This window comes from Glycine soja, chromosome 18 (assembly GCF_004193775.1).
Source record: "Glycine soja cultivar W05 chromosome 18, ASM419377v2, whole genome shotgun sequence".
NCBI classification, from domain to species: Eukaryota; Viridiplantae; Streptophyta; class Magnoliopsida; order Fabales; family Fabaceae; genus Glycine; species Glycine soja.
This window is the reverse complement of record NC_041019.1, coordinates 2,495,390-2,521,126: the sequence shown is the minus strand read 5'-3', so window position 1 is coordinate 2,521,126 and position 25,737 is coordinate 2,495,390. Positions and strand designations below refer to the sequence as shown.

Genomic DNA, 25,737 nt, shown 5'->3' with positions numbered 1-25,737 from the left:
GATATTAGTCCTTCAAATAATAGATCCAAATACTTGAAAAGATTTGCCTCTATTTCTTAGCTGGAGATACCATGGTTCAGCCAACAAATTAGTTCTTACATTTTTGTTAATAAAAAGCATTCATTTTAATGTAAGTTTATAATTTGTATATATTTCTTAATTATATTCTAACGATTCAAAATTAATTCGGCTCAATTTTAAAATAGACGGAATTTAATACTTTCACGGCTATATAAACTGTAGGCTAAAATTTGTTCATTTAATTAATTTTTTTTTAAAATTGATCTCCTAATTTTTTTTAATAATTAATTTGTCCTTCTATTAGTTTTGACCCAAATGACATTAAACTTGTGTCACTTGCGACTCCGACTCGTTCTGTTCTAATAACGGTGTAATTTTCGACACAAGTTCTATCCTATGGTTCCATGATCATGGAAAGGTTTAACCGTCGATGAAATTCACGCTAAAGAAACTCAGTCTTCTAACATCATTTAGGGTGAATTTCACTAATGTTGCATTTCATGATGAAAGGGCCCCAATTGACTTGCCAGTAACATAGGTTTAATGCCGAACATGTTACTAAAAGAAATTAGTTAGAGAACTATTTTAAAATCAAAAAAATAAATTGAGGAACCAATCATGTATTTTAGCATAAACTGTAACCTGAACTTAACATGTAGTTAGGGCCATGATATAACAACGAAGATTAATTTCACTAATCTGATTAATGACAGAAATTATTTTCCCGCTTCAACTAGAATGTTGATTGTCGTCACGTCAAAAAGCAATCAGAATCTTTATCATCACAGGAAAAGTTTAATATTCAAGATTTAGGTTGTCACTCCTTTAACTAGAAAATGACATGTAGCTTGTTTGCTTCATTTCAAAATTCCCAACTGTTGTGACGAGAATTGATTTGCACAGTATTTACTTTAAATTAATTTTTCGGTGTATAAAATTAACCCTAATAGAAAGAAATATTTCATTTTTTTAGTAAAAGTAATTTATAGTATAGAATCTGCAAAATATTTATATTTATAATTTAAAAGTAATTTTATTTTGTAACCTATTTTTTTTGACATTTTTTCCACTGTGCACAGTACATAAATTTAGAGGAAAAGAATGACACTCCATACCAAATTGGATGGGGTGAAAGTCCCAAAATCTTAAGATTCAGATTTATGAGTCTTCTTTTCACTATATGATGTTCAATCTTTCTATTTTTATTCAAGATGAGACTTCACTTTACATTTCTAATCCAACAAAATTTTGCTTGATTTTGCTATGAAAGTGGGAGATTGTTCAATCACCATTGCTGAATTGTGGACTTACATTGAACTGCATTTAACTTGGAATCATGCGTTTAGAAATATAGTGTTTGTTTGTTTTGATATTGGACACAACGCAACCCACGTTCATCTGAAAGCAAGAGGGTCGTTGTTTTGGCATCGTGCTTTTGAGGTTGAACGTGATTTTAACGCCTAGACAAATATAACTATAATAGTTGAGTCTTACTCCCTTTTAACGGTTCATATAGCGTGACAGGGTTGCTTCTTTTCTAGATTTCACGCTAGTAAAGAAAATTATATGGTCCTTGGAGATTATGTCCAGTGTCACCATATTGGGAGGGAAGCCAACCAAGGAATTCATAGCACGGTGAAGTTCAACTTTTCTTCTCTAGCTTCCTGTGATATTTTTAAGTGTGTTTGGATTAACTTTCAATATTATCAAAATTAATTTCCAAATTAACTTAAATATTAAAGTACTCCCGTTTCAGATTATGCAATGCGTTTTTTTTTAAAAATTATTCCAAAAACATCTGTTGTTATATTAAATATTTTTTTTTCAAGATTATTCTTAATCAATACTTTGTAAGAATAATTTATAGAAAGATTAAAAACTTATTAATTAAATAGATAAATAATATATTAGAAAGTTATCTAATATTTTCTTTGAAATTTAAAAAATTATTTACATTTCTTAATACTTGCATCAAAACCTTAAACATTATATAATTTGAAACAGAGAGACTGTAATGAATAGTTACTTTAACTTATTCAACTTTCCATCATGATTTTAGAAGTCAAAATTGATTTTAAAAGATATCCGAACACACTGTACATTAGTTGTAGTTTTTCCTTGGAGCTTCTAACCGCTCTTCTTCCCTCATTGTTTTACCAAATAGGCAAGAAAATCTGAGCTCAAATAATTAATATAGAAGAATTTATATTTACCTCATCTTAATGAGTAAAGAGCTTGACCTTGCCGCCTGTATTTTACAAATTTATTTATTTTACTCTTTTTAATTTTAATTTCACCAAAACATAAAATAATTCGATACCCAAAATAATGTTTTTTTTATGACTTCAACAATTTGTGGAAGTTTTTACACAATATATAGTATGTTTGGAAATGTGTTTGTAACATACATAAAATTGAGTTACATCGAGATAAAAATGCAGAAGCTACTTGGATGAGCATAAAACTTCAATAACCGAGAATCCAAACATGTGATTAGAAACTTAAATTTTGTTCAAAGACAAAAATGTAAATTAACACATTAGGATTTAATTAATTTTTGCGTTACATTGAGATAAAAACGCAGAAGCTACTTGGATGAGCATAAAATTTCAATAACTGAGAATCCAAACATGTGGTTAGAAATTTAAGTTCTTCCGTTTATTTTTTTTATTCAGATCTTCGACTCTTTTATTTTTCTTTCTCTTCTGTCTAAAGTTTTGGATCAACTGAAGTTAGAAAGAAAAAAAAATACTCTTCCTTCAATTTCTCTCAAACTAAAGACATTGCGTGATTTATTATCTAAGAGTATGTTTGATGAATTTCTTTCTTAAACACTTTTGGAAGAAGAAAATAAAAAAAAAATGATATTACCTTTTCCAAAAACTAATTTTTAATTTATGCATACACTAATAAGAAGAAGCTTTGCATTATGCTTTCTTCAGGGTGAAGAGTTCCCTTGGAATAAAGAAAACAAATGATCAAAGCTTGGTGTTGTTTTTTCAGTATATTATATGGCTTCGGCTTTGCCTGCAAATGATGTAAAGTTACAAGCCACTAGAGATGGGTCGTCAACACGTGGAGGGTCACAATGTTGTTACAACTTACAAGTAGTTACTGTGAGTCTGCGACATCATCGCTTTCCATTTATATTACTTCTCCTTTCTACAATTTGATTTGCATTGGATAGATAGGGCTGAAACCTACTTATTTTGTGGCCCACGTTTTTATGGGTCCATTCTGGATCCAGATATATGTTTTTTTCTCGCTACATCGTATGTTTATACCGTTTTCGCTTCTTCAATGTTAAGTACAAAGTAACGATACCTAACCAATCAAGTACGATCATATAAATAGTAATGACTTGTATGGAGTGATTCAGAATTTAAATTTTGATTAATTTTTAAATATAAAATAAATTGTATCAAAAAAATATATTCATCTTTCACTCTCACCAAAACCAGGGAGGGGGAAGAGAAGTCTACACACGAATTGAATATGCTGGGTATGTTTTGTCATCAATGACAATAATTAACATTGGACAAGGAAAATTTCTGTAATAATTAACATTGGACATTAAGGTGGGTATGTTTTTTTAGTGCATTACTGACTCTTTAATTAGGAGCAGATCCACATCAGGTGTTTAAGGAAAATTTTGTTGTCTGACTATAGCAATTACAGTCTACTGACTGTCTAAGAATAAACTGATTTTTGAAGATTATTAATTTTCTGTAATAGAGGTAATTAGTAAGATTAAGTTTCTCATGTATAGACAAACGCACCTGTTGTATTTGTTTTAACATCTTGATATAGACCTTCTTGTTTTAGGGAGGTTTTTGATTTTCTCTAGCTGTGGGATATGTCTCGTTTATTGTTGTATCATTTAGGGTTTAATATAATTTACATTTTTTTCAAAAAAATTATTTCTACTAAACCCAACCCGGTTTATACAAATAGATTACGCTCATACTTTTATCTTAAACTTCCTTAAAATGTCCATTCCTTAGATTAAAAATAACGAAGGTAGCTGAGCGTAATGTATCTATTAGCTTCATGTGTGCTTCATGTGCATATGGTTATTAAAAGGTTGATTTTATAATTCGGTGCTTGAACACGATTCTAGTTTTATCCCAAATGAATGATTGATATGTACGATTTGTCAAAACTAGGCATGGCACCCGTGCTAGGCAGGGACGGGAAGTAATTCTCCGCACTAAGTACAAGCTAATAGCCTAACACTAGCGAGGTGCTATTAGCAAAAGCTAACAGCCCTTGCAAACCGTTTTCACAGTTATTCTAACGTATACTCTAATCCCCCCCCCCCCTCTCAAACTCAAGGAGAAGAGTTTTCAGAGGAAAAACTCTTCACATTGAGTTTGCCCTGTACTGGTAGGAAAATCTGAATGCGCTCCTCTCCTAAGATACGACAACCCTTTGGTTCCGATCGTGTGCAGTGAAAGAATCCTCGAATCTTTTGAACATCAATGTTCTTGCTCTAAAAATTTTTTTTTATAAGAAAAGGAAGAGAAGAAATTTAGAGAAAAAGGTAATCTAAATCCCTTAACAAGGATCCATTGGAGGGCAAGTCAAGTGCCAGCAGTCGCAGTAATTCCAATTGTGGTGGGGGTATTTTTTGTCCTGTTTCCGTTTTCCGTCTTCCCGCGGGGACCCACAGAGACCCTGTTTTACCTTAAAAAAAGGTCAAAAATTATAAAAAAATATAATTTTTTTGTTGTATCTTAATTTTTCAACAATAATAAATTTAAGGTTTAATTCTAAGTTTAAAACATGACTAAAAATACCAAAATAAATCAATAATAATAGTAATAAAATCATACAAGCATAAAAACATCCAAGAAATATTCAAGTACACATTAATGTTACAATATTACATAATAAAAACAATAAAACCAACATAAGATTGCAAGTCTTCATACAATAAATTAACATCATCATCCTAATTCAAGTCTTTATACTTCTATCCAAGGAACGAAGGTGAAGCTGTGAAGAGAAAACAAAGGTGAAGAAGAAAGTCAAGGAACGAAGTTTGAATGTTTGATGCGATATTTTAGAGTTTGGGTAATGTTTATGTCTTTGTGACTTGTGAGATATTATTTATATATATGATAATTTTATTTTGTATTTTTTTACTAGTAAAATAATATATTAACTCTTATATTTATGTTATACACATTATAAGTTATGAGGATATATAAGTAAAATTTTAGATACGCGAGAATACAGGGACCTGCAGGACGGGAAGCATAGTCTCCGTCCCCGAATTAGTTGTGGGGAAATTTTTTATCCCCATTCCCATCTCTGTGGGAAATTTTTCCCCGACCGCAAGACTCCGTATGGGACAGTCCCCGCGGAAATTCCAGAGTTGTGGGAAGAATTGCCGAGCCTAGTCAAAACGAAGCTCCTTTCAATGATTTGATGTCTTAGCTTGCTGCTTTTTGAACCAATGATCCGCGAAGGTCCACACCTTACCCTCATACATCCATGAACTGACCTTATCACTAACTGGCGTGCACTTAGTTAATCATTTGCTACTAACGATGTTTTTAAATAATATTTATTTATTTATTTTGGATTTTGATTAAAGATATATAATGTCTTGTATTCATGATTAAAGGTATATATCGTATATAGCTAGTTTCTTTCGTTCCTCTCTTTCATGTTGCTAAACAAAGTTGGTTTCTTTTGTGTCGGGAATTAACATATGTTGTATTGACAAGCTTCGCAACTTATGTTGTATTGGACATTTTTTTTGCTATGATCTACAAAACTCAGATTATAAGTTCTTGACTAATAGATTTTTTTATTTATCAGTCTTAAGGTTGAAATGAAAAATGAAAATCCTTTAAATTTGGGGATGAACGGTGCACTATTGAATCTTAAATCCTTATATTTACCTTTAAAAGGAACTTGAAGCAAATAAAGTTTTCTATAGACATATTAGTTTTTGTTTTGTTTGGCGTTAAGACATTTCTTTTGATATTAGTCTTTCATTGATTAGGAATACAAAATATATCAACTTTAGAGTTGTCATTTCCAAACCGAAGGAGGGCATCTTCCATTTTATTCAGCAGACTTCGGAAAAAACACAAGGGCCATCATGTAACTGTTAATCCTAAGAATATGCTAAAAAGAAAAGTCCAAGAAAATGCTAAAATACAATGCACTTAAATCATTTTGAGTATGATTAAATATAGTTGTTATTTTTTTTAATAAAGATATAATTTCACCTTTGAAAAAAAATTATTAACTTAATTTAACATATGAAAAAGAAAGTCACTGAATGGTATTTGAGAATTTTATCTAGCAGACACTAATCTTTGTTAAAACTTCTTCATTTAACTTAATAAAAATATTTTGTGTCACTAATAATGATTAATCCAATTGATAAAAATTGAACTCATATTTCATCGAAATATGAATTTAATTCCTATTGTCAATGCAAACATATTGTTGGTGGCTGATGTGTAAGTATTTTTGTAAATATTTTTTGAACTTTTAAGACATATCTTGATGCTAATCAACAATATTTGATGGTCTGAAATTTTAGGGTTCATATGAAATGAAATTCGAAAGAAAAAAAGAGAACAACATACCATAGGGATTTGGAATTGGGATGAAGATTTATAGGTCACGATATATAGGAGATTGGAATAGAAGGCATAATTTTTTAGAAGCTTGTTTTGTGATTTTTTTCAAAACAGAAATGACATCGTTTCTTGTTACAAAAATGTATTTAAAAAAATTTAACAACTTCACTTGCATTCCAATGAAAGTAATTAATAAATATATAAGCAATACAATATTATGGTATAAGAAGTAATAGATTTTTTAAGAGTGCTTGCTTTAATCACTCATCATAGCATTACTCTAATCCCTTAAGAGAAAAGAACATACCAAATTAATGAATAGAACACACACTATAAAATGTAATTATGTACCCTAGATTTCTTAGAAGAAAGGGAATTGGGCAGAAGCAGAAGCAGAATCCATTTTTTATTCTGTCAATATCACAGTAATTGTTTTTTTTTTCTTTTTTCTGTCAACACAATAGATCTGAGTATGCAACACATATGCGGTTTCCATTGTTAGGAGTATCTAGCCCAATTATGTATGGGCCTTTGCGAATTAATCAGTCGTGATTTGTGAGTTCTATGTTTTTGTGTTCTGTTGTGGCTATTGTTTTCTGCACCTTTCCAGAATGTTTGAAGCTAAAAAGGGAGTGTATTTCAAAATATAATGAATGCACATTCCGGAAGAAAAAAGGAAGTGCAGGAAGTAACATGGGAGGTGCATGAAACAATAGCCTTTTGTTCTTTGGTTGTTAATCAGTAACGAGTTTAAGTGGCTTAGGAGCATATTAGGCCTAACCCATTCACTTTTAAGAGAATGGATCCTTTCTTCCTCAAGTAAATGAGTAGATGGCTTGTTTTGACATAACATAGTGCTGTAAATATAATGTCCTTGCCTAAATGATTTTATTTTGTACATGGCTTAAAGTGACTTTTGGTCTATTAAGTTTATAGTTGTTTTGTTTTGGTACATTAATTTTTAAAAGTTTTATTTTGGTCTTTTGTTTTCAATTTTCCGTTAGAAATGTTAATGTTTAGTTAATTTTTAACTTTTAAAAAATGATAAAAATGATACATTTGGAAAATACAAAGGATCAAAATGAAAATTTCAGAACTTAATATACCAAAGCGAAACAACTATGAAATATAATGAATCAAAAGTGATATTAAGCCTTTTAAAATAATTAACTTTACATAGTAGCAACTAAAAATTGCTATTATCTTTATTTTTTTTTTAAAAAATAAACAACTAAAAAAATCATCATTTCCTCCAATCTCTTCCACTTAAAAGGTAAAAAATGCAGCATCACACATATCAAACAATGTCAACACGAAATCTCGATAGAACGACCGAAAATTGAAAATCTTTCACATAACTATGTTATTGGAAATAGAAACATGAGAGATGGGATCAATAATTGTTTTTGACGAAAGACAAAACCATGACCCTAACTTGCATATTAATTTAGATTTGAACGAGAAGGTCACGATGTGACTCTTTGTGACGTCTACGAGCAAGACCTCCACTGTCGTACACGGTTGGACCAGATAAGTAGATGATTTTCCATCCGACACTACAACTGGATTGGATGGAGGTGAGCAGCACAAACACGAGCTGAATGGTGCATTTCATTTGGCCAAAATGAACACTAACGTTGCTACCAAAATAGACACTAAAGTTGCTGACAAAAAATTGAAAAAAAGACCAAAATAATGCATTTTGAAAATATAAAGGAGCATAATGAAATTTGTAAAATATAATGTACTAAAGTGAAATAACTGCGAAACATAATAGATTAAAAGTAACTTTGAATTATTTTAAAATTTAAAAATTAACAAAACACTAACGTTTTTAATGAAAAATTAAAATAAATAACACATTTCAAAAATATAAAGGATCAAAATAAAACTTTTAAAATTAAATATACCAAAACAAAATAACTACAAAACATAATGGACCAAAAATAACATTAAATTTTACTATAATTTTTCATATGTTTAAAGAGAAACAACGAAAAATCCTTTCAACAATTCCCTTCATGAGACCCTTTCAATAATACCCTTCATGAAACCCAAATGGTTAAAGTAGGAACATAATCAGGAGGCTTCAAAAGTAAATGACTCCAATGACAAAATGTAAGCAACCAAAAATTCCAAAGAAGAGAAAGAGGAACCACCTTGTTTCAAGCAAACCTTTGCCACTTCCTTCAACTTCCACGCTCTACCTCTAATCTCCTTCCGTTCAACATTGGCATCCATCAATCTTCTAATGGTCCTCTCTATTTCCCCTCTGTCCACTCCCTTCTCTAGCTGCAATCCAACCCTCCAAACATGGCTCACATACCTAGCATTCACTTTTTGATCAGTGAAACAAGGCATGCATATCATAGGAACCCCTTCACAAATACTCTCCAAGGTTGAATTCCAACCATTATGAGTCCAAAATGCACCTATTGTTGAATGAGCCAACACTTCTAGCTGAGGGGCCCATTTCACTATTAGGCCTCTCCCTTCCAAATTCTCCATGAACCCACTTGGCAATGGTTCAAGCCATTCCGAGCCCTTGATTAGGCCCAGTCGAACCACCCACAAAAATGGGTGCTTATTATTGACTAAACCCCAAGCTATCTCTATGAACTCAGTCTCAGTTATTGCAGCAACACTCCCAAAAACTCACAAAGACCAGGGATTTTGGTGTGTGTTTGTCTAACCAAGATATGCAACTTTGGTCTTGTGATATTAGGCTGCTATAAGAAGGGAGGAAGAAGGAGAGTACTTGTGAAAAGGGCCTATTGGGAACATTGGTATGGAAAATTCTTGGCTCAGAGTTGTGAGTGCAGATGATTCCAACTCTTCAAAGGAGTTCCAAATCACTCTTAAGGAGCCCTTAGTCTCTTTGACGAACATGCGTAATAGTTCATAGTATTTTTCTGGCTCCTCTGTCTTAATCATAGGTAAGTCTTTCACTCTGAGTGGTGGTAGCTCTTCCACTGGCTCCTCCAATTTGCATTCTAAGTGCATCATGCAGAAAAGTAATACATCATTGCTAATGTTAGATTGTAATTTTGTCACTTTGTTCCAAATAAAAACACATTAAACTCTTAATCTTAAAAAAAAGAAGAAAAATAGCGAAGCTAGTAGTTAGAATTGATAAATTTACTAGGACTAGGATTGGTAGATATCTCTTGCTGTAAAGTGTAAACACTAGCAGAGAGTGTAATAAAAAAAAATCTCTAAAAAAAAGAAAACACTAGCAGAGAGAAAAGATGAAAAGAAAGATAAATAACTCATAATTGTAGCAGGACATGAAAAATATTACTATAGAACAGTAAAGAGATTATTAACTTGGTGTTGCTATTATTTTGATGTCCAAATCCAATTTACAAAGTTCCCAGACTGTTAAAGAAAATTATGACTTCATTCTTCAAGTAAAAATAAAATATTGTTGAAGTTTGTGCAAACACCGACACGAAATATGACAAAGTTTAATGATTTATTTTTTTTAATATTTTACATTAGTAACTTTTTAATATAGTATCAAAGAAAAAAAAATTAAGGATAATGATTTTGTGCACATGTTTTTTTCGATTGTGAGAATCACATTCCATTGGTTTCTTTGGGTTGCGTTCACTTTTGTTTTTTGGTTTGGGTCCGCCTCTTGGGTTTGTTGCCTTCCCGTGAACCCCCTCCAAATAAAAAATCATAGTGATAGTCCAAAATTTATAATAGAAAGTATACAAATATAAATATTAAATTGACGGAGAGAATATATATTTAAAAAAATGATAAAATATAACTGTAAATAAAACAAAAATATTATGATTTATTTAATCATTTAGACATTTTCATCTATATTAGCATAAAATTTTACAAATTAAAAATAAAATTTAATAGTCATGCAATGTTGAAATAATTTTATATTATCAACCAAATAGAAATTAATGTTGATATAACTTTTAAATAGTTATTATAAAAGTTAATAAATTTATACTACTACTAATAATATAAATCTAATTTATTTTTAAAAATATAAAATATGTCTATAAATATTGGAAGAAGTATAATAAAATCCTATTTAAAGTTCACCAGGGAACAGATTACTTGGTTGTATAATTGGTTCAGGTGTGTTTTTGAGATACATATTTAATTTACCGGATGTGAATTAGTTTGAATTGATTCAAAACTGGGTTAAACTCTGTTTTTGATAAGTTTGAACTGGTTTTCTATAAGAAATATATTATTTATATTTTTTTATTATATCACCTATTTTATTTTATTTTTTTAAAGTAAAATTCATTACTTGAATAATAAAACTAAATCTCGTGAAATCATATTAAATATTTGATGAAATAAAAATTGATTGAATTTTTTACCAACCACATGTTATGTTAACAAAATTCAATCCTTTCTCGATATGTTCTTCAAAATATCCGATTCATGTGAATTCTTGCCTCCAGCTAATAATCTTGATGAAATTGTCACATATTGAGCACAATAAATAAGAAATGAGAAACATGTTTAATGTAATTTGATTGAATAGTTTATTGATCATTCAAATTTTGAATTATTTTATTTTATTTTTATAAAAATGATTTTTTGTAATTTCACACTAAAAAATATATTGAAAGAAAGCAAAATGCAATAAAAATTTAAATTTTGATTTTTTTTAAAAAAGACTCGTATTAAAGGTAAATTTTTTTGTCAGTAAATATAGGTTATTAAAATATTAATTTTGTTAGTAAAAAAATTGAATCCATTACTTTTTTTTCAATTTTCTTTTTCTTTAACCATCCCATCCATACACAAACTTTATATCTTCATATTAAAGGTACGGTTTAATTTAATGAAAATTAAATTTTATATGAAATTATCGTAAAAAAATAATATAAGGATATTAAATATGTAGTTTGATTTTAACATTATAAAATAAAAATTGAAACAAAAATATAAATGTTTTCATTTTCAAATTTTAATTATTTTAATATATTTAAGGTTTAAAATAGTTTCATTCAATTTTCAAGAGTAAATAATATGAAAAAAAAATCAATGTAAACCTTAATTTTTAAGGTGTATGAGTAAAATGAAGAAAAACATTAAAAAAAAAAAGGAAAAAGTGATAGATGTGATGGGTTGGTTATATCATGAAAAAAATGAAGAGATAATAAATAGTATATAATAATAATAACTCAAATATATAATATTTCCCTAGTAGAGTCAATCTCTACTTTGATATAGAAGTATACTAACGTTCTTCTGCATAATTTTCAGCTGGCTAAATTAGTAATGTAAGACTACCAACTAAAATGCCTTGACAAGCCCGAAAATTGGGAACTAACCTTGTATGGGTACGTAACCTTTTTCTCTAAGTGATGGAAAAGCGGTGAAAGCAACAAAGGAAGAAACTCCACCAGTTCTCAACACAATCCTCGGCAGCTGAAGGCTGTCGGCAACCGCTTGAGTGAAGTAACACAAAGCATCTGAGATCAAACATGAAACAAGTTCCTGGGACACATCACTTTTTAGAAGCAAGAGTGGGGTGCTGTGAGAGAGAAAAGGAGGGGAAAAAAAAAGAAAAAAGAAAAATTTAAGAACCTCAAATTTTGGTGCTTGTTGGGTTAGAGTAAAAATAGCAAGTGATTCTTAAATCTGACTTGTCAATAAGTGACTCACAAAAATTACATTAAGAACCCAAAAATCATTCAACAGTTGAAGATGCTCTAAGGTAATTCTTGTTATGCTTTTGATTCATTTTTACATAACACGTAATTAAGTATTATTAGTGATTTTTTCTTAAAATTTTTAAAATTAAATATGTCACAAAAAGATTAGTTTGAGAGCATAAACAAATAATGATCTAAGATCTTCTGATAACTAACCGTTTCTATTCAATTAAGTCTATATTATCATCAATCCATAATTTATTTTAAACTTAATTTTCTACCTTAATCACATTATCAATTCCTTCACTGGTATAATTATTTGACTTCCTTAAGAACGAGAATCTCAGGATGACCAATAACATTTATTTTATCCCTAAGCATGATTGTTCTCTTCAGTTTACAATTCAATTGAATTCTTCAATTATAAACAAATAAAAAGAATGATGCACTTCCGTGATCAAGCTACCAGCAAACAATGAGTATGAAAGAGAAACAATAATAGCTACTCATGGTCATGGGGACAAAGCTTTTGATGAAGAAAACAATGAAAGATGAATCTCTGTACATCCAACCTATCAAGATCGTTCTTTCCTCCTTTTACTCAAAACGTACAATAGGTATATCACAATAGGATCAATAAAACAGACTAAAAATAAAGAAAAATCTCACATGTTACAGTTATCTGCGTGACCAGGTTCACAACTCTCTCATGACCTGTTCTGATTGTTGAAATTTAATTTGTTCGACTTTTGATCGTGGACATGACCACAGTCTCCTTATGATCTTGTGATCTATTTTGACTTCTTCCAACTGAATTTCCCTTTTTTTTTAGTTTCAAGGCTTCCAAAATTCTCCTAATGTAGTTACTTGGAAACTCTTTTTTTACTTGACCCGAGCTGAGATTCCTACAAAACATTAGGAAAAAATCCAAAGATCAAGCACGAAATGTATAAACTAAAAATCCTAAATAAACTAAATTTTTATATAAAACTTAACTAAAATAAACACAAACAAATTAAAGCTTAAAAGTATATCAGAGGTATCGCATAATTGTCCAAAACTACCATAAAATGTAAGTAAAAATGAAAATTATCATGCACTTGGTGTCGCTTAGCTCTTCCTCCTATTAGTAGCATACATACATACATTCTTATTATTTGTATCATCACCCAGGTCAGCGCAATTTATGGGAGTCAACGAATGGATGAGCATGAAGACTCGCACACGCACATAATTCCTTCCTAATACTATAGAAGAGACGTTGCGATCTAAAACACTCTCTCTCAAAGATAACAATTTCATTCCAACTCTCAGATCAGAATCAGATACCTACATTTAAGGCCACAGTATCATTTGTCACCAGTCTTCAGTACTAGCTTAATTACCGTTAAACCTTTTTCGTTCTTCTACCCGTGAATGGAGGAGGAGAAATCGAGACTGTTGCTGATGCCATCACCGTTACAAGGCCACATAACACCATTTCTCCACCTCGGTGACATTCTCTACTCAAAGGGCTTCTCCATCACCATTCTCCACACTATCTTCAAGTCCCCAGACCCTTCTTCCTACCCTCACTTCACCTTATCAGAAACAGAAGCCTCAAAACTCGATCGATGCCGTGCACCTCACCGACCTCATCAACATCAAATGCAAGCACCCTTTGAAGGAACGGTTGGCTTCTTCGGTGCTGTCTCGGTCTCAACATGAACCTCTTGCTTCATTTCCAATGCTGCACTTCACTTCACTCAACCTGTTTGCGACTAATTGAAGCTCCTACGCCTTGTGCTCAGAACTGGTGGAGCCTCTTCTTTTCTTGTTTTTGCCTCGTTTCCTCTCCTTAGGGAAAAGGGTTACCTCCCCGTACAAGGTTCGTTCTTCTTCAATTTTTTTCTTGTACCCTTTTGTCGAACGTGATTGGTTCCAAATTCCAAAATGATGTGTTTTTTTTTTTAATCAGAAAGTTCCCATATTTGTTGGTGTTTTCATTGATTGGCAGATGCAATGTTGGCTAGAGAATGTTTTTCATTTTATATACTGAGAATGCCAAACTGGTCCCCGGGGAGTCCTTATTTTCCAGGACTAGTTTAGGCCTTTATTCTTCATGGTAATTAGGATTGTCTTAGTTATGGATTTTTTTAAGTAAAATAGTAGATGGTGAAAAAGTTTTTATTTATTTATTTTAGGCTTAGTTGCATTTTTAGTCCCACATTTGTTGGATTTTGGTCCCTTCCCTCCAATTGTCTCAATTGGATCACTTAAGTTTTCTTCCATTTATCATCACATTCCTTCATTCTTATTTCATCTAGTATCTAACAAACTAGATAACATGTCAACTTGGACATGACATGACAGAATGTATCAATTGAGAATAACACAACATATAGACTTAACTCTGCGTTAGCAATGCTTGTGTGGGTAAATTTATTGTTTTTATGTCAGTAAAGAACATCAAAAGGAATATCTTTCCATTTTGAGAAAATTAATGAATTGAATATCAGATGAAATTAAGATGGGAAAACTGTGAATGGCAGAAAATTTGAGAGACTCAATTCATGCAATTGGAACTCGAGGAACCAAAATTGTACAATCATAATATTGATGGGACTAAAAATGCAATTAAACCTTTATTTTATGTATTTTTATAGATATTATAATAAAAATGTCATTTTGCTTTCATGATTTATTTTCTTTTTGAAGTGCAAATTGAAGCAACATGCCTAGAGATGAAAGGGCCTAAAATTTTCATCTTTACTTTTGTTTAAAATCGGAAGAGCCTCTGGTGTATCTCCCACCACTCAAGGTGAAAGATCTTCCTAAGTTTCAGTCGCAGGATCCTGAGGAATGCAAGGCGTCTTCAGGGGTTATTTGGAACACCTTTAAAGAGTTGGAATCATCTGTTTATGTGAGTTTTGGGAGTATTGCAGCAATAAGCAAGACTGAGTTCTTGGAGATAGCTTGGGGGTTAGCCAACAGCAAGCAGCTGTTTTTGTGGGTGATTCGACCTGGGTTAATCCATGGCTCAGAATGGCTTGAACCATTGCCAAGTGGATTCCTAGAGAATTTGGGAGGAAGAGGCTACATTGTCAAATGGGGTCCTTAAGAACAAGTGCTGAGCCATCCTGCAGTGGGAGCATTTTGGACTCAATGGTTGAAACTCAACTCTAGAGAGCATATGTGAAGGGGTTCCAATGATTTGTATGCCTTGTTTTGCAGACCAAAAGGTCAATGCCAAATATGCAAGCAGTGTTTGGAAGGTTGGGGTGCAATTACAGAATAAGCTAGAGAGAGGAGAGGTAGAGAAGACCATTAAAAAACTAATGGTTGGGGATGAAGCGAATGAGATTAGAGAGAATGCCTTAAATTTGAAGGAAAAGGCAAGTGATTTCTTGAAAGAAGGTGGTTCGTCTTACTGTTTCCTGGATAGCTTGGTTAGTGACATATTGTCACTGAAATCTGCTACATCTAGAGCTCACTGATATCTCTCCTAACAATTAACCGGTCACATGTGTTGCAAAAAGCAATTCAATCTATGAATCAACAAAATAGACTGAAGGAAAAATCAGTTGTCAAATTGCAATTCAATCAAATGCTGATATAGCACATAATATCAGCTACCATTTGCTCTTACCTTGTCTACAATTTAATTATAGTTTTATCAGTCTACAATTTTTTGCTTATACTCCACTGGGTTTATTTGTAGTGATAAGGCTTTTATTGTTTGTTGTTTATTCCATTAGGTTTATTTCCCTAACATTAGAGATTAGGTTTATACTGTATAATCATATTCTCTACAAATAAGTTTTATGTGCAGGAGAAGCCACTTTTTCTGTAAGGCTGTAACACATACATATTAATTAATGTTAGGAACTCTCAAACTAGATCTATTCACAAGAAGAAAAGAACACAAACAGAAACGAATCCCAGGTACTCAGGTAAACTATCAACAAAATCCTCTAAAATAGAGTAATGCACCAGTCTTTTAGCCCAAGAGTATATATAATACTGAGCCTATCAAGTCAACTGGTTCCATGCCCTTGTTGGCCAGGTCCCTTCCGTAAAAGTCTTATTTTTATCCCAATGTTATCTTCTTCGTATTGAAAAATTAAATGATCACAGGCTCAATTTCTGTCATCAATCAAGAATTCAAGATCATACGTAGTGCTACCGATGTATCGTACTGAATATATTTCATTTAAGACCCAACTTTGGATAACTCTTTGGATTGATATAATTATGTATAAAAACTTCATGTAGACAGAAAATTTAATGGCATCATAGACATGTCTTATCTACACTACAGCCCAATTAGAAAGCAATGATAGTTGCAAACAGAAAATAGATTTTCATGGCTGGAATACTGTCTGTAAGTTATTCACATTGCAGATTAAATTGCCCTTTGATTTTTATGCCTAGCTAATGTTCAAGAAGACTACATTGGATTTGGATGGCAAAAAGAAAAGGCAAAATTAGAGGTTTCTATTGAGTATTGAAAATTGTTTCTCGTCCTATACTAGTTTGTAGTGAGAAGAGAAGTAATTAAGCTAATATGATAGCTCCACTACAAACTCGACCATGTACTAACCTATTTACAAAACGATGTAATGAACGTAAAGAAAGATTAATTTACAAATCTTCATCACTCTCGCTGCTGGTACAAGAATCATCCAAGTTCACAGCAGCTACTTTGGAAGCACTAATCCTAAAAGAAGCCGAACGAATCTTGTAGGGCAACTTGGCATTATTATTATTATTGCTTGCAACCACCCCACCACCACATGATTCTTCATTCTCTTCTTCCTCTCTCTTCAAATCACTAGGAGGCAAAAAACAGTCTATGGACAACCCTTTAACGTTAAAGTCCACTTCCTCAACTTGCCAAACCTCTTCCATTCTCGTCCTGGAATGTGTCTCGGGTCCCCCACCAAACCTGAACAAGGACACCCGTGTCTTCCCAGCGTGTGCTACTTGGATCCCATCCACGCTTCTGTAGTCTTGGATTAGGGACTCCATGTTGGTTTCCCAGTATATGCTCTCGCTTTCGTGAGACTTAAGTTTGAGCAAGTGTGAGTCTTCTAGTTGCACTAATAAGCCCGTTCTTTGGCTGAAGTAGCCCCACACCGTGTGGCGAACTATCTCTACGTTGCTGTTGCTCCTTGCTCGCAGTGTGGACGACTCCGCTTCGAGTTTCAGTATGAAGCAGTCCTCGTTGTTCACTGTCTTCTCTCCAATGCATATGGAGTTGCTGAACAGATTAGCAGTGGACCTTGGATCAAGACCCTGTTAAAAAAAAACAGTATTGGATCATTTGTCTATAATTCATAATCAAAATGTATATAAGTTTTACATTAAGCAACCCTAGTTGTCGTGTTTGGAAATCAGTTGCAAAATTAGGTTCAGAACTTTTACCAAAGGATCATGATCCTTTCTTTTACATTTATTTTACTTTTATCAGTTGAATTTATATATATTGGAACGCGAGTCATAGCATTTTCAAATAAAAACCAAACATACACTTAACTACAATTTTTTCTTTACTCTTTTTTCAGCATATTATACTTAAAACTCTTAAAAACCCATTATTTCTCACATTTCCTACTTGTATAAGAGGGTTTAGTGATTATATATATAAATAATTTAGTTATACAAAAAAAAATATAGGAAACAAATCAAAAAGTGTAAAATGGTTTTTTAAAAAGGTAAAGTTTAGTTGTTTTTTTTTGTCACGGGGGAGGGAATAATGAGATGGGGTGCATCAGTGCATGTCTTTCACGTTGCTTCAAACTTGCTCTTTAACTTTATGAGAAAATGAGTATACAACTAGGGTTAGGCCTTGTCTAACTTGGCTTATTGGAACTATAAAGTCTCACATGAAACAAATAAAGATAACTAAAAGTTTATATAAGCATGCAAGGGTTGAGTCTGGCCAATTGGTTTGAATTTTTTGGACAATACACCTTCTATACTTAATATACTTTTACATTCTCCTATTAGACTCGTACTTTACGTTTTAATATGATATGAAAGCTCAACTGGCCGATGTAACATGAAATTAAGGTTTTACGTTTTAACATGGTACGAGAACTCAACTAGACGTAACATGGAATTGAGATTTTAACATTTAGAAGTTAAAATTTTTGTAAAAAAATATTTAGAAGTTAATAAAAATTATATTGTTAGCATTTACTAACTTTTACATTGGTGGAGGTGACATGAAGGTCAAGGTCAAATTTTATCTTTTACCAAACGGCAAGTAAATAACAAATCCAATTGGTTCACATTTACACTCTCCTATTAGACTCGTATTTTACGTTTTAATATGATATGAAAGCTCAACAGCATGTAACATGAAATTGAGGTTTTATATTTTAATATGGTATGAGAGCTAACTAGATGCAACATGGAATTGAGGTTTTAACATTTAGAAGTTAATAAAAATTATATTGTTAGCATTTACTAACGTTTACATTGATGGAGGTGGCATGAAGGTCAAGGTCAAATTTTATCTTTTACCAAAAGGCAAGTAAATAGAAAACCCAATTGGTTCAAGACTGGGGGAAGGGGGGGTCCAGGCAAAAGAATAAAGCAGCTTCGCAATGGATGGGAACAGGTTGTCACACACGGAGGAAAGGTTCAGATATTATTGTTGACTTGTCTTAATCGCAACTACTACTAACTAGGAAAAATTCCCTATTTAAGTGACTTTTAAAGGGTAGATTTTCCCATGTTCCCTTCTTAGAATGTTGACTTTTTCTTATTAAAATTTAATATTTAGACCTTATGGTTCTGGAAGGGGATAATTAGGGACAAAAATTTCAATGGGAAAGCAACACAAGCTTTTTTTTTTTTTTTTTTTTTATCGTTTGCTAATTCCTTTAGAAAATGGGAAGCACTTTGTTACACGGACTTCTTTTCTTCCTTAATTTGCTGGCATGTGTTGGTTTCGGAGGTTGATAACAACCAACCCCACTTTTCTTCTTATATGCTAAGGAGAGCAAAGACTATTTGAGGAGTTTAAAAAAGAGTACTTGAAGTGGGAAAGCAGCACATGAGAAACAAAGCAAAACGCGGAAAGAAAGTAAAGACGAAAAGCAATAAAATAAAGTAGCACCTAAGCATGGTTTGCCTATTCATATTGATCAAAGGAAATCACTTCACGCCCACTAGGCATAGCAAGCCTCTAGAGGCAATTCTCCAATTACCATGAAAATCAGTGAGGAATAAAGTCCTCTAGTAGAATGATTCAATTTTTTACCCCACCCATATACTAATCATAATTAAGCATGCTCTATTCTGCCCAATACAAACAAACAATCACATATCATAAATTTTATCATGACATGACATCATAATTAAGCATGCTCCTTTATGTTCCATACAAACAATTAATCCACCCCTTTTTTCTAAAAAGAAAAATAGTTAGAACTATCAAGAACTTTTGATTACCTGTAAGAAACGTCTGAGAGGTCTTGGTGGGCCTCGAGAGGCATGAGAATGATGCCAAGGGGTTTGCCTCCATGCCACTTTACCATCACTCCCGGCAGTGATCTTGTAGCCAGAAACCACAAGCTCTAAACACCACAACTCTGGCCTCTTCTGCCACACCACAAAACCCCCCACCTCCCCCTTCATCTGCAAGTTCTTCACCTTCACCATCTTCTTACTATTCACACTCCCTTCCCCTGCTGAAAACTCTGATGCTGCCATCTTCACCTGCCCCATAGCATACATGCTGTCCACACTATTCAAAGCACGCTCTCCTCCCACCGCTGCCACGTACTGCTTCACTATGTATTTAGCCATTGAAACCTCCTGCACAAGCATACACAACACATAAAACAATCAGTAAACATAACAACATTAGTAACCAAATTTAGCGACGAAATATTATTTTTCCATCGCCAATTCTGGCTCAACAAATTTTAGTGATGAATTTGTAAAAAAATTGCATGTTCCGTTTCTGTCACTAGTTTTAATTTTTCTAATAAAACCAAAGGGTCTCTATTTTTTTATCATTGAATTGAATCATGCACGAAACTTGGGTACAGTTCTAGTTCTACAGGTGTTGTTTGTACTATTCTCTAATCAGAATTGAAGTTTCATTTGATTAATTTACACAATAAATGTTTGCATAAAGTATCATGCAGATTATCAAAATAAAACTCTAATTCTGATTGAAGAACCGTACAAACAACATGCTTAAAGAACTGTAGATAAGTTTTGTCCTTGAATCATTGTCTATTGAAAAAACAAAGTAAAAGAAAAGATCACTGACAATGTGTTGGTCTTTAATGCTGCGAGTGATGGGTTGGTTGTCAGGGGCGATAGGTGAAGGAATTAACGGCGCTCCAACAACGCCTAACAAAAGCTGAATCTCAGTGTTTTTCCCTCCGAAAACTGCTGCCATGGAAGCTGAATTTGATCTCGATTCAGCGTGTGGTTTCATCCAATTCTTCATGTTGTGCCAAGCTTTGGTGGTTCCACTCTTGTGGGTGAGAATCTCCTCCGGGATAGGGACCTCAAGCACGGTTTCGAGCCCATCCTCACGATCAAGATTGGGACACAGCTTCTTCATAGCTGAGAAGAATTTATTAAGTACTTCTGATTCCGGACCCAAGTGAGATACTTTGGAGATAACAGGGTAGATTATAAAGACTAATTAGATAGCTAAGGATATATGAGAAATTAAAGTAACGAGAGAGGCAAGGAAAGCAAGTCTTGGATACAAAGATAGAAGAATGAATGAATGCAAGTTGTAGTATGAAGAGTAGTATTGAGTATGAAACTTTGGAAAATATTGCCAACCATACCAATGGAGGGTCCACCCTTAATATGTAACGTGGTCCGCTATGTCTATGTCGTGTTTGCACGCCTCTATTATTCACTAGACTTCATACTAACTTAAATAGGGGACTCATTAATTAAGCTCATTGTTAACTTTTAATTTAATATTGTTGTTGATGGTGACATGTATGTATGGTTTCATTAATTTCATGTTAGTCTTTTTTTTAATAAAGGGAGCATGTTAAGTTAGGTTGTCGATTTTGAACTCTTAAGTAACTGTTTTGTGTTACATTTTAGATATACTGTCACTGTCTTTGTACTGATGATCTTCATTTTCTAGCTGGAGAAAAAATGAAACTCCTCTAATCCATACACTTAGTTTGGTATGTTGGTAGTCTTTCACATCAATGTTTCTACTTAATTACCGTGATTGTTCATGTTAATTTTCGGTTCAAAATTTGTATCTCCGGAAAGGGAGAGTCAATTGGTCAAATCCGTTATCATTTTATTGACTATTGATTGAGTAACAAAATAGGATCAAATATCTGATTCTGGGTAGAATAGGATGGTAATCATGCCACTTTCAAGTTGATAACTTGAGTAACGAGGACTTCATAAAGTTTGAGTGATTCTTGCGAGCCTTCTTAATTACTCAATCAGATGGGCTCGATTTCAACCTGTTATTCCAAATAATTGCTGAGTATTAAATCATACGACAATTTGAGAAGTACTAGAACCATAAAAAAAAATCTACTTTTCTTTTTGTAGTCGTGCTAATTATTGTGCTTATGCTAGATAATAGTTTAATAGTAACAAGGTGGTATCCAGTCTTTTTCACATAACTATATAAGATAGTAACTATATACAAATTGACAATATTAATTTCCAGTATTGTGAGAGAGTAAAATATACACTAAATTGGTTCACCACTAAATGAGATACTTTCTCTTTAGACAAATTTATGCACAAATAATTTATTTTTGAAAGGCTCAGGACTTGTGAAGGTGACCGAAGAAAGCCCCTAAATTGTCTTGATGAAATCAAAGGAGCAAATAGGGTAACAAAAGAAAAATTGAGATGAAACTTTTTTTATGGCTTTGAATTCTTTTATTCTGCATCAAAAATCACATGTGTTCTCAAATCATTGGATTAGAAATTAATCTGGTTGAAATATTTGATTTTTAATGTAACATGTAAACAACCTACATCCCAAGTGTGGGGAAAAATAAAACAAACTAAAAAAAGAAGAGGACCTACAAAGAGACTAGATATATTGGAATGTATCTTCCACAAGCATGCATCCCCCAAGTTATATAGAATTATAAACTAGATAAGATGATGGTTATCCACGTACACTACTACAAGCAAAAGAAAATGATACATACACACACGCACACCAATGAGACGCATGTCCGAGAACCACACAAGATTGGTAAAATAAATGGCAGCAACATTCAAAAGTGTAATTGATGAATAGGATGAGATACTGGTAAGGAACAAGTGAATCTAGTTATCCCTGTCGACTCCAATGGGTAGGGGGCACAACCATGTGAGGTGTGCCCTGATCAAATTGATCGAATAAAGTGGTCCAATCCATTTGAGAAGCAACGGTTTAGCTGACGAGGATGTATTAACCGACAAATTAAGTTGTTGTCGTTTCCAATCATGCCATGCACGTTCTGTTACTAATCTTTATTGTCTGTTGGGGCTGGCGACCACGTAACAATCTTCCCGTCACAACTACTAGAATTTTATTTATTTCTTATATATAAACAATGTATTCTTTAATACTAATACATTATTTTCTTAAGGTTATCATGTTCCCTCTCAAATCTCTGTAGATTGCACAACAGCTCACACACGAACCAAATATTATATTATATATAAAATATATATTCCTTAAACTTTTTTTTTCTATACTACATATATCATATACTAAAGTCAATCTCATTTGAATTAGATAAGATTATTATAATTCTCAAAACTTTTTTTACAAATATTTAATGCATCTACATTCCTAGAACTTGAATTGAAAATCTCTAAATAAATTAAAATAATCTCACATAAATTGATCCACATGTGTAATGGTATGTATTTGTTAAATTATCATTAAAGTAAATACTCCTTGGATTAGTTAATTATAATTTTGTTTTCCTTGAATTATCATTATTATTTAATTAAACTCAAACAAAAGTAAAACAATGACAATAAATATTGTAACTACATTTGGTTAAGCCGAAACAATCTCACATAAGTTAATCTTGATGGTATATATTTCTTAAATTATTATTAAAGCAAATATTCCTTGGATTAGTTAATTATAATTTTGTTTTTCTTTAATTATCAATATTATTTAATTAAACTCAAACAAAAGTAAAACAATGACATTAAATATCGTAACTACATTTTGTAAGCTGCAATTGATTTTAAACATTCCCAATAAGGTGTAAATGCCTCAATGGATTGAGTATTTGCAGATTATAATTAACTTGTGAAAAATATCGAGACTGTTCAAATTGGGATAATTTACTTAAACAAATTTATTTTAATTGTTTCAAATATGAAGATTGAACCTATTTTTTTTATAATTCATTAAGAAATGATTATTTTTATTTATTGAAATTACCATGGAATTATTTTACTTCTTTATTAATTTATTACTTAATAAATAATTTACAAGAGACCTTTATGGAAAAAAAACGTTAGAGTTACATATTTGCCAGGTAACTAATGATGAATAAAATTATAATTATCTACTTAAAATAAATTCATTAAGTAATACAATAGACAAATTATTATTCTCTATATCATTTCTTGCATAAAATTATAATTTTGTGTATGCTTTTATACATGCATGCGCAAGATATTTATGTGTTTTTAATATTAAGTTGACAAAGTTTGGGTTCAATTTGACTTTTATGTGTTTCGTTAGAAGTTAAGTTAATTAAATATTTATAAAGAACTTAAAATTTATTTACATATTTACTTCACGTAATAATTATTATATTCTTTTTGAAATTTTCTATAATAGACTTTTTTTCGAAGAATTATATAATGGACTTTTATCAATACTTTTTAATCACAATTAAAAAAAGTTATAAATTGAGAGGCACATAGTGCTCATAAAAACACTAAAACTATTAATAAAGTCACGCATAGTTTGGGTATGACTGATCAGAAGAATAGAGTCGTTTGCTCTAATATATTTAGAGAGGCCAATCAAGTAATAGATAGACTTGCTAAACATAGTTTGAGTATACAAGAAGGAGTGTCTATCTTTCATACTCCTCCTCCTTGGATTTAAATCCTTGATTGCAGATCTGTCTATTGTTTCTTTATTTCATAGGGTTCTAGTTTGGGCTTATAACTCACTATTGTACATAAAAGAAAAAAGTTAGACACGGTTGATAAATAGTCAAATTCTTTTAAGTGAGGTTGTGTTGTTGATTATTTCAAACATATTATTCCAAGTTTTTTTTTTATAAAAAAATTAGCCTCAAAACTTTATTTTATCAATCTAGAAATACTAACGGCACTCTAATCAAATTTAAGCATGTTCTACCTGAATGCCATCCATTAATTAATGAAGATTCTCTCATTAATTTGCTTTCCCCAAAATTTTCACAGAATCATACATACTAGCTAGTAAACATTAACGATACATCTTAAATACTCATTAACCTATACTTGACCTTAGCCAAAAGGCCAAGAAAGATATAAATTATGATTGGAAGAAAGCATTATTAATTTTCCATATACATCAAACATTGCACTAAGCCACTAAGTGATTCAGAATATCTTAAGAGATAACTTCAAAAAGAAAAAAGATGTGCTACTTCATATTGTTAAGCAACCGACCAAGCATGATTAAAAATTGATAATTACTTAATTAAGGATAAATAAGTTTATACCCAGCCTCATCCCCCCAACAAAACGAAATATACATATATAATACTCAAAACAAAAACAAAGTATCAACAGCGAAGGCGCCTCCAATCTTGCTGTGGAAGAATAAATGAATTGAATCTCACTTATGAACATGTCAACAAATTTTTAAATAATGCTTCGTACATATCTCTTATAATCGCGTCGTCTTATATTTACGTATATAGGGACAAAATCAGAGACTAGCTAAATGTTCAAAATAACTAGATGGGATCATAAAGTGATTCGCGTGAAAATGTATACGTTTGACATTACTCAAAAGTATAAACAAAGCCAGCTCAGAAGAAATCATTAAAGATAATTAAAACATTCCATAAATATTTTAAGAATAATATTAAAATTAAAAGGTTTTATGCAAACATTTAATGATGCAATTGTTAACATAATCATGTTAATACAAAATTTAAGTTTATGTAGAGATAAACTGCATCAATGTGGGAACCTTGGTAACATATAGAGTGCATGCAGTGCCATGTGTTTAACTTGATGAATTTGTCCACATGAGACTCAAGCGCTAATTTCGCCGATTAGCGGCAGCAACCGTGCACTATCTAAATTCATTCCGACTAATTATTAATCATATGATTCTTTATCGGTGCTGTTAATCATAGGATTCTAATTGCTCACTTCATACTTATACCCTTTTGTCCTATTACACACTCTTCATATTTAATTTCATTTTTCTGACCCTATTTCCCTTCACCAATAAAAAAAATAGTTGGGGGTGCAAAAATGCTACTATA

At 31.9% G+C, this 25,737-nt stretch overlaps 1 protein-coding gene and 2 pseudogenes across 1 annotated transcript; 1 reads left to right on the top strand and 2 right to left on the bottom strand.

Annotated features, from left to right (window-relative positions):
* Positions 1-8,572: 8,572 nt before the first annotated feature.
* On the bottom strand, positions 8,573-13,570 carry LOC114396210 (annotated as a pseudogene).
* LOC114396209 lies at positions 13,452-16,100 on the top strand (annotated as a pseudogene).
* A 607-nt stretch (positions 16,101-16,707) lies between these two features.
* LOC114397616 lies at positions 16,708-21,127 on the bottom strand. The gene is made up of 3 exons (XM_028359737.1): positions 20,541-21,127; positions 19,712-20,077; positions 16,708-17,545 (listed from the first exon to the last, which is right to left on the bottom strand). Exons 1-3 carry the CDS (start codon positions 20,838-20,840, stop codon positions 16,892-16,894), a joined length of 1,320 nt encoding a protein of 439 aa, XP_028215538.1. The 5' UTR covers positions 20,841-21,127; the 3' UTR covers positions 16,708-16,891.
* Positions 21,128-25,737: the final 4,610 nt, after the last annotated feature.

Bases quoted from the DNA above. Each gene is read 5' to 3' on its own strand.
- LOC114397616 (XM_028359737.1), bottom strand. From the start codon at position 20,840: ATGAAGAAGCTGTGTCCCAATCTTGATCGTGAGGATGGGCTCGAAACC. The intron at 20,078-20,540 runs GTCAGTGATCTT...ATGCTTGTGCAG, and splicing joins GCATTAAAGACCAACACATT to GAGGTTTCAATGGCTAAATA. The intron at 17,546-19,711 runs GTAATCAAAAGT...TTTTTTTAACAG, and splicing joins CTCTCAGACGTTTCTTACAG to GGTCTTGATCCAAGGTCCAC.